The sequence below is a fragment of the Triticum aestivum genome, chromosome 3A (assembly GCF_018294505.1).
Source record: "Triticum aestivum cultivar Chinese Spring chromosome 3A, IWGSC CS RefSeq v2.1, whole genome shotgun sequence".
In the NCBI taxonomy this organism is placed as follows: domain Eukaryota; kingdom Viridiplantae; phylum Streptophyta; class Magnoliopsida; order Poales; family Poaceae; genus Triticum; species Triticum aestivum.
In genome coordinates, this window is record NC_057800.1 from 395,834,322 (window position 1) to 395,844,624 (window position 10,303).

General features: G+C 46.4%; 1 protein-coding gene across 1 annotated transcript; it reads right to left on the bottom strand.

Annotated features, from left to right (window-relative positions):
* Nucleotides 1-1,712: 1,712 nt before the first annotated feature.
* On the bottom strand, nucleotides 1,713-2,725 carry LOC123061399 (late cornified envelope-like proline-rich protein 1). Its single transcript, XM_044484484.1, has 2 exons — nucleotides 2,384-2,725; nucleotides 1,713-2,297 (listed from the first exon to the last, which is right to left on the bottom strand). Exons 1-2 carry the CDS (start codon nucleotides 2,661-2,663, stop codon nucleotides 2,101-2,103), a joined length of 477 nt encoding a protein of 158 aa, XP_044340419.1. The 5' UTR covers nucleotides 2,664-2,725; the 3' UTR covers nucleotides 1,713-2,100.
* Between the last annotated feature and the right edge of the window lie 7,578 nt (nucleotides 2,726-10,303).

Below are 10,303 nucleotides of genomic sequence, written 5' to 3' on the forward strand. Positions count from 1 at the left end.
CATGTCTCTCCACCGTATCCCGCTTATATAACTGAGTCATTGGCCAACCCTAGCCGCCACGAAGAACAGATCGCATCTGCTCTGCTTCCAAGTGCATCGCCCTCTATCGTTCCTTCTGCTGTTGTTGCCGTCGGCGATCCCATACACGGTTGACGGGAGAGCTGGCCTCCGAAACCCTGCCTTTCTAGATCCTATACGGGAGAGGGGTGATTCGGTGTTTAGGGAGCATCTCCTACGTGACTGCTCGCTGCCGTTCATCTACGTCTGCATCGTCTTCGGCATCATCATCTCCACCACAAACAAAGTCGACCATCTCGCCGCCGAGAAACTTGAAGCCGAGAAAGTGTTTTGCATAGACCCATGCGCTTGGCATTGGTTCTTAGTGGGGTCATCAAACTCCTCTCTCCCTTCTTAAATAACTTCCACATTAAATATTTTACCTATTTGTCTTGCTTAGCACCTGTACAATGCGGAGCACTGAGAAGAGCCTTAGAAGCACCTTACGCATTAAAATACGAACGCGTCCTCTTATTTATGATCGAGATACTTGACAAAATTGTGCTTAATCTAGAGGGCAGTGATACGTGTTGGTCGGCCGGCCGAAATTCCGGCCGATCGCGTCGGGCGCATACGATTCGTTGTATTATAGCCGCACAATGCCTTTCTTTCCCAAGGGACTTGTTAAAAAAAAGCAAAGCCATGGCGCTGGCACTGGTGCCTATCCCTCGCAAGCAGCCCGGTGATCCTCCTAGATGCCAGCCAGCTCGCCGGCCGTCCTCATCGCCGTCGAAGCACCCATCCTCATTCGTACAACAAAAAGTCGTCGCCCTCGTAACAAAACGTTGTCGTCTTGTAGCACGTCGAAGCCTTTGTCGTTGCAGCACCTAGCAGGCACCATCATAGCATGTCCTCGTAGTACCGCCATGCCACTGGCAGCAGCTCTCCACGTCGCCGCTCTCACCAACCGCGTGTCGGTTGAAGCTTTTTCTCACGTGGTTGAAGATTTTTCCATGCAGGTTGAAACTTTTTCCACAGGTTGAAGCATTCCCCATGCGGTTGAAGCTTTTTTCATCTACGGTCGAAGCTTTTTCCACCTATGGTTGAAGCTTTTTTCATAACGGTTGCAACCTTTTCAGTTTGACGGTGGCTGGTTGAAGCTTCCCAAGTTGAGGGTTGAAGCTTTTTCGATCTAGGCTTGAAGTTTTTCTGTCAATGGTTGCAACACCCATATGCGGTGGTTCCAGCATCTTTCGTTGCCCCCTCCTATTTTCTTTCATCGGTTCCAGCTTTTCGATGAATGCGACATTTTGCTTAGCCGGATGCAACATTTTTGTAGCAGGAGTAGTGTTTGATGCGGGTCGGAGGTACAAGAAAGGTAAGAGATAAGGCAAGCGATAATTAAGAGGAGGAAAAAGGAGGGCTGTCACATGGGGACCATCGCGTATGCACGTCTCCGGGAGCAGTTTGCCTGAGCCTTCGAGGCCATCATAGCGCTAGGCCCGTGTGGTGCATGTGTATGTGCTGATGTGCACACTGTGCATGTGAGAGCGACGTGAAGCTTCGGCTGGTCGGTCGGCACGAAACATTTCCCTAATCTAGAACTAGATCACTGGAAAGACCTTATCAAGCTTTGCAGTGTGTGCAAGGCAATAATTATTACATGCATATTTATAATGAGTTTGATAACATCATAATCGTGGGTTACTCAGACATTGTTTTGGTGAGGCATGTGGATATTAAGAATTACATGTCGTGTTACATCCGCATCCTCACACAAGGAATCAACTTCTAACATCAGCAACACATACCTTATACATGCATGATTTATACCCAGTTTACTTAGAGCTGATGGATTACTTCTCGTATAGAGTAATCTTATAGAATAACCTATATCGATAAGAGCAATCATAACACCTCTACATATACTGTTTTTTCTCTCGAGGGCTCTGCTCATACTGTTGTGCTGTATATATCGTGAGTTGTACTTGAAAGTATGTGTGCATAGACGTCGTCGCGTACACCCATCAGCTGTTGCTGGTGTTGCTTGACGCGGATACAGCTAGTGGCGGGCACGCCGGCATCGGCTTTGTCTTCGGCCTATTAGCTGGCCTTTGGCGGGGTTGGCTTGGGCGGCTTGGGCGACGGCGGCGGTGGCATGGGCTTCGGAGGTCCGGGCGGTGGCATCGGCTTCGGAGGTCCGGGCGGCATTGGTGGCTTTGGACCTGGGTTTGGCCCGGGGTACGGGTGGTTGTGGAAACATTTGGTCCGACATGCCTTGTAGCAATCCACCTGTTTATCTGTAATCAAGGGAGAGTCGTGCTGGTTATGTACGTATGAGCAAGTAAAATGCGTGTTGCATTTCTGGACGGTGTGGCACAGGCACCTGGTGGCAGGGTGAGGCAGGTCTGGGAGATGCACATCTTGAAGCACACCGGCGGCAGTTCCTTGTAGCAATCCAGGATGCATGACTTCTTGCACTGGAAGTACTTCTGGACGTCGCCGCAGCTGCTGTTGTCGCACTTGTGCATGCAGGTGGAGTAGCACTGCCAGCACTGGGTTTCATTTCCGGGTAGGGGAGGTTGGGGGTCCGCCGCCCCTGCCGCGGCGAAGAGCGTCGTCGCGGCCAGGAGGACGGCGATCTTGGCCGCCGCCATGGAGACCATGCTTCTTCCCTAGTGTGTGAGGTGCGTGGAGATGGAGATGGATGGGGTGTGGCTGCCTTCGCAGAAGAAAGGTGGTATAAATAGGGTTCTTTGATTCGCCGGTCACGTCATCGTCATGCATGCAGATCGAGTGCACGGGACAATACGAAATTGAATCGGTTGGCGGACGGCCTGAACATGCAACACACATCCCGTCCCGCAACTACGTACTCCCTCATGCTTAATGCGCTTGCGCCAGCTTCGCATGCGTGACGCATGAGTGCGTTTGGCAAAGTGGGCGTAGGCACGCCAAGATTAAGCTGGACACATCAACAAGCATCCAAACTTCCGCATTGCTTGCCACAAATTAACCGTGCATGTTGCGGGAAGGTGTATGGAGTGCATGGACGTTGTTGCGCGCCCTGTTTCCACACCGCAAATGAGACATAGCTCGGACGTTCTAAGGTTTCTTGCGTGCTTATTTGCCCAAGTTGAAACAGAATAACAAGCTTCCAAGAAAATATTCGTAAATTAGACACATGTTAGACGTTTCAAGGTTTCATGCATGGCTGTGCACATTCTTACTACAAGAAATCCTCCCCGGTCGGGGCACATTCTTGATGGTTACCCATGTTCACGCATAACGCATAACCATTTTTTGAAATCAAAGCTTAACCTTGACGTGAACAGCACATTTGTCTAACATAAATTAATCATTTTCTTTTAAAAAATGTGAAGCATACATGGTACCATTGTTCTCCAAGATTTACAAACATATAGTACGTGTACGTGTTTGAATCCTTAATTCTTTCATAGGGGGAAACCCAGTATAATAAATGTGTACCATGCGACCAATCCGAAGCACGTAAAATTTATAAGCCTATACATACACTGGTCATTGTAGAATTTCTTCCAGAAATAGAAAAGATTGTTTGAAAATTTTAGACCATATGTAATAAGGACATGGACATTTCCAAAAAATATACCGTACCATGATGCAAACATCTATTAAAAACATAAAATGTATTCTCATTCGGGCACACATGATAACAAGAACCTGGTTGTGGCTTTAATTTCCACGTACACCTCCTGAAACCCCATGATAACACTTGTCCCTTTCAATATGTTTTGGTTCGGTAACTAAGCAATTCTTACCAGGCAATCTTGGTAGAAAATGGGGAAACATCTGGAGGCCTTGATGGGGGTGGCTGGCTTGGAGTCTAAAAGTTCGTTGTGAACATGCCATATGCACTAGAGCATCATTAGAAAGGTCACGCGAGCGGTCTCAAATAGATCACCAGGGATATGAAAGCATCCACTCAGGACCAGAGGACACTAGTTGGGACACATCAACAAGCATCCAAACTCCCACCATTGCTTGCCACAAATTAACCGTGTTGGCGGGAGGGGTTCTGCAGAGTGCATGGAAGTTGTTGTCCTATTCCACACCGCATTGAGACATATGTCAGACATTTCAAGATTTATTGCATGCTTATTTGTTCAAGTTGGGAGAGAATACGTAGCAATCTTCCAAGAAAATATCGGTAACTTAGGAGGGCAAGGCACCCCCCCCAACTGCCATAGATGACATATCGTCTGTTTGGTGCCCTGCTCATAGTGCAGGTAGAAGCTTGATGGAGCTCAGCAAAAGCCAAATGATAAATGATTTTGACAGTGAAGTATCTGATTCGCTTTGTAGCCCATGAAAGGCAGTCCTTGACCAACCGGGGAGATGGACGACCTTTTTAAGATTTTGTTAACATCTAGAGGGAGGAAGAATTGACGCAGTAGGTTAACATTCCATGTGCCATTGGGTCCAAGAGTTTGAGTCCCATCACAACCAGTATTGCACTTGTTTAGTGACTAATTTCCTTGATGGCATGCGAGGAATCCAGCTGTCCCACCAAACTTGAACGCTCTGCCCATTACCTATACACCAAAGGAGACCCTTTTTTAGAAGTCCTATCCCATAGTTGGTTGCCTTCCCAAGTAGAGAATTGATTCCCATAGAAAACAATGACATTTAGCCTTCATTTGGATAGTATTTTAATTTTAACACGCTTGCGCAAGGTCTTTATGGATTGCTAGCAGTGGCCAAGCCTATGTAGCGAGCAAAGCTTGGTCAAAAATTCGGAAATATCAAAATCCAATATCACCCTGGCACATGGTCTTGATGATCCTATTCCATGTGTTCCAATATGTTTTACGCTTTCCCTGATTGGAGACCACCAGTAGTTGTGTACTACATGATTAAGATCTTCACAGACAACCACTGGGAGCTCGAAAACGTTCATCATATATGGAGGGATTTCATGTGCAACAGACTTGATTAATATCTCCTTGCCCGCCTGAGATGGGTATTCATCCCCTCATGCCATGAACCACTTAGTATGATTTGCTTGAAGAGTATGTGGCTTGAAGATTCAGAAATTTGCACATTGACATGGGACCATCCGGTGTCATGAGACCCCTAGTATTTTTCTTCAAATCCCACTATAACTACTTGTAATTGTGCATGCTCTGCGATTTTGGGTGAGAATTACCAAGCAAGAGGGAGCAACTACATGGATTAATGTTCTGGTCGGTTCCTTCTACAAATTTGTTAAGAATGCTCTGGACCTAACTTGCTTGATGACCATTGGCTTCAAAGAGTAGTAGGGTTTCATAGGCCAATCACATATGTGAAATTCCGGGCGCCCTACAACATACCATGACATGGGATGCTTCACCTGAAACGATCCCTTTATTGAATAGAGAAGAGAGTCTGTTGGTAAGAAATAAAAGTAAGTACGAGAACAGTGGATCGCCTTGACGTAGCCCACATGATAGTGCAAATGGTTCCAAAATGGCTCCATTAAATTTTACATGATATCACACATAAATCCCACATGTCATTATCGAATTGACCCACCGATGAGCGAAGCGTATGCATCACTTGCTTACCGTAGTTCCAGTAAATTCGATCATATGCTTTAGATAAATCTAATTTATAAGCACAATGACTCCTTGTTGGGGTCCTTCTCTTGCTTTATATGGTGGATAAATTCAAAAGCTAACAATGCATTATCAAGATGTGATAAAGGCACCTGAGCCGGCGAGATAATATCGGCAAGCAAAGGACCTAGCCTGCTCACCAAGCACTTGAGTACAACCTTAATAAACCACACTCCATATTCTGATTGGGCCAAATATGGGAAAATTGAATGCTAGCTATATTGATATGTCATAGGAAGGTCGTCTACACAAATTCTTTTTTTTTAACCACCATCAAGGCATTCTATTCATTTCGGCGGTTTACATCTTATTGCAAAACATCAATCAAAAATTCAGGGATTATATCAAAAGATAGAGCAATAGACTCTAAAACTAGATATTCTTTAGCACATAAGTGAGCAGCAACATTTTTTTTTCGAATACGCACGAGTGTGCGTACCATCTATTATAGAAGGAAGGTGGAAAGAGCCCCACCGCAGTTTTACAAGGTATGGCTACATAAAACCCACACCTATCTCCACCTACAATGCTATGTGACTACTCACCCTGCGCCCTCCCTAGTGCTATCTCTAAGCCCCGATGCGTGTCCTCATCACCTCGTAGCAGTCCCGCATCCCTCCATAGTACATATTCGCTAGCGATCTTTCGTAGCATGTCCCTTAGGCGAGGGGCCTTGCCATCAAACACAACACCGGTGCTTTCAAACCTCCAAATGACTAGTAAGCAGGTAGCGCGTATCAGCCTCGCTCTTTGCTTCGACAGCCTGTTCATCTCGTTGCGCATGTACCATTCCGTTAGCGGCTCTTTCAGGCGTGGCTCCACATGTCCCATGGCCAGCGCGGGCAACACTCGAGCCCACACTTGCCGTGTGAAGACGCAATACAGAAGTAGATAGTTTATTGTTTCCTCATGCTGATCGCATAGCGGGCATGCTGTCTGGTGTGGCAAACCTCGTCGCGCCAACCGGTTCGAGGTCCAACATCTGTCCTTAGCGGCCAGCCAGGAAAAGAACGTGCATCTTAGCGGTGCCCGCGAATCCCAAGTGAGTGCATCCGTGGGTGAAACCTGAAGCCCCCAAAACATGGCCTAGTAGGCCGAACTGGTCGAGAACTGTCCCTCCTTACTCCAGGCCCAAGTGAACGACGTCACTGCCGTGCTCCTGCAGTTGGGTGGCCGCCACCATGGGCCACAGGGACATGAACTGCTCCAAGGAGGCGTGGTCGATGGACGGCGCATGGTCACGCGCCCATGCATCCGAAGTTATCGCGTCGTAGACGGTTCTGGAGTTCCTCACTCGTGTGGAGATGTGTTCAGCCATGAGCAGCAGCATTTGCTTCTCGTCCTGTCCATCTCAGGTCAAAACCCTGAAAGTAATGGAGAAATGGAGATAGGTCCTCACGTCCTTGCACACTTGTCCTCCAACTGAGCGACCATTTTCTTGTTTCCACGCCGTAACAACTGCCTGACAATCAGTCTCAATGATAATACGGGAAATCCCCCGCCCAATCGCACATATGATAGCATCCAAGCACGCTGTCAGTTCCAGTATGAACGGCTCGTACATAACCATATATTTGCGGCATCGTCCTACTTGGAACTGTCCTTCATGATTTATGGCCACTAGACCCGTGCCCGTGTAGGCATTAACAAATTGGGTATGCTCAAAATAAACCTCTCATACAAAATTGACAATCTGTAAAAAATTCTGTGAGAGGAAAGACGTAGCCCACGCGACTTGGCAAATTCTGTATCTAATGGTTGATCCCGTCCTTTTGCGGAATCAACTTGTAAATAAATTCTAGAAAGTTTTTGTCGGACTCAAACTAGCAATACTAGGGCTGCTTGGCACGGGCAATTTAGCATCACATGTCCGAACTTGTACTGGCACTGCCCGGCCGCCTGCATCCCTTGGTCGCATAGCTCTTGTGGCACGTGTCCAGGCACACGGCCATCATCTTGCTGTCCGGGTGGAGCTGGCCGCACATGGAGAGCACGCACGAGTGCTCGCAATCGCCCCTGTCGCCGTCGCGAGCCTTCACCGCCGCCGGCGAACGGCCGCCGGAGCACCTGTGGTAGCAGGAGAACTGGCAGAACCAGAACTCCTCGCGCGGCACGCACTGGTCGAAGCACGCGTCGAAGCAGGGCCTGCCCACGCCGACGCCGCCCGCTGCAGCAGCGATCGCCGCCGATCCCACGAGGAGCAAGACCGCTGCGGCGACACGTCCCGGGACAGCGCCCGCGCCGATCTCCATTGCAGCCACGCCTAGCGGTGCGTAGGTCGCGAGATGAGATCGCAACGCAAGCACGGGGCAGGGATGGATTGGATTGATAGAGCGAGTTTTGCTTCGGTGGTTGGTTTATGCGGTCGCTAGCGCGCGAGTGGTTGAGCGGCCGCTGGTGTTTCCGTGCATGGATTGGAGCAGCGGCAGCTCACCGGCTCATGGTTTGAGTGTGACCGCCGTTGGTGGAAGAATCGAGGAAAATCAGGGATCCGTTTGCAAAATGGTTATTACAGCACGCCAATGGGGCGGGCGTAACTGGCCAGACTTGCAAAGGAGCCCAACGACGGACGAATAGGGAAAAATCCTGTTCCACGCTTGTTGCGTGGAATAGGTAGAGGCAAAATCATACAAAAACTACAACCATGAATAGTAGTAACGCGCGCGGCCCATTTAAGAGTGATACGGCTTTTCATCCGAGGTTCCCGATTTTGCGAGTTCTGTTTCTTTGTTTTAACGAGTTTTGGTTTGGTTCGACTTTTGGGGTCATTTTCCATTTCTTTTATTCATTCGAGTTTCCAACCGGTTTTCCCTTTCATTTTCTATTTCCCTTATTTCTAATGTTTTTCTGTTCTTTTAAATTTCATAAATGTTTATTCAAATTCGTTAATGTCTTCAAAATTTATGATCATTTTAAAATTCCATGAAAATTTTAAATTTTATGAATACATTTTTAAATTCATGAATATGGTTTGAATTCATGAACATCTTTTAAAATTTATGAATATTTTTTATGAATCAAGAATATTTTTTTAAACTTTGAATAACATTTAATACCCATGAATAATTTTTAAACACGTGAACTTTTTCAAATCTATGAAACAACCAAGAGATATTTTTTCCGCTGGGCCAGCGGTAGCAAGTTTCTTTTAGAAGTGAGCTAACTAGCGACGTGAGTAGGGCAGATGCCAGGACAAAATTGGGTGTTGATATAGGGCTTTTCGTGTTTGCTGCTCCTTATGTCATCAAATAGATAAGCATTGGCCAACGACGAAAAATGATCGGGCCTAGCTTAAAATAACGCTCATAGTTTTCTCCTGGTTTTTTGGTTAGATTAGTGTTCCATGTACTGTATAACCATATGAACCTCTCGTACCTTCTTGTATAGAGGTGATCGCGTTCATACAGTCACACGCCACACATACTCGACATACTAGAAGATCATTTGCCAGAGATAAAGCCTCTCAGCAGGCAAGTGCCTCGAGAGCCTCCATATCCGTAATACCTTCAAAAGTAATGCTCGTACCTCCTTCATACATCCCATTGTAATTGCGTGCAATGGCCACAATGCCTCCTTGTTTGATTTTGGGGCGGGGGGTTTCCCGTATTATCATTGAGACTGATTGATGGTGATGGGGGGGGGATCCAGGTTGCAGTGATCACCGATGGTTGATTTTGTGTCTTGTTTGTCGCTTAAAGATCAACACGAAGCTCTCCTTCATGAATGATTATGAGCCAAATTTTCTATCAACATGAATATCCAATCAGTTGCTTTTATTTCCCGCGTACGAGCCGCCACCTCTACAACTTCCTTTCAAGATAAGGCCCACACACATTTAGGCATGATACACTCAAGCATATAATGTTTCCATGAATCCTTGTGTCCACATACCAAAAATTGGTCATTCTCTAGAATCCTTGTGTCCACATACCAAAAAATGGTCATTCTCTATCATGTTTTTGTGATGCAACACTCACCTGTGGGGATAGAATGTTTCGCCAATTTTCACAAGTACACACTGATATTTTGAGGTACATGAACTTGACATATTTTAAGGTCCATCAATTTATCTATGCCTTTGTTGGAAATATGTCCTAGGGGCAACAATAAATGTATTGTTATATTATCATGTTCATAATTAATTTATATTTATGTACTATAATGATTCCTTCCTTTTGTGATCCAGAAATGGAACATAAAGGACTCTCGTCCTTTTCCCCAGAGGTGACCCTGAGTTATCGAATCCATGGAAGGACTGTCGTTTTAAGCTAGGGTCTCAAACAAGCTTCTGTTAGAGAATTAAATCCAGGTGCGCACTGGATCGTAAATCAAGCTAAGACTGAAAGAACACTTATAATAAAAATAGGCATGGATATGAGGTATTATGCTTACAACCATATATTTGTGTCGGGACCAGACATGATCTTAATTTGTGGTTTGGAGGTCACCAATCAAGATGTGCTTGTTACGCATCAAAGTGGGAGATGTGTCCAAATTACGTCTTGGCGGGGCACGCATCCTGCATCAAGAGTTAGTGTCCAATCAAAGACTCTATTCGTCTCGCGGGGTTGCCTCGATAATTAAGATTGGAATAATCAGACAAATGGATTGGATGTTTAATGACTACATCTCCTGAATCCCCATGAATGGGATCTGTATTACCGTAC

Bases quoted from the DNA above. Each gene is read 5' to 3' on its own strand.
- LOC123061399 (XM_044484484.1), bottom strand. From the start codon at position 2,663: ATGGTCTCCATGGCGGCGGCCAAGATCGCCGTCCTCCTGGCCGCGACG. The intron at 2,298-2,383 runs GTGCCTGTGCCA...CCTTGATTACAG, and splicing joins CTGCCTCACCCTGCCACCAG to ATAAACAGGTGGATTGCTAC.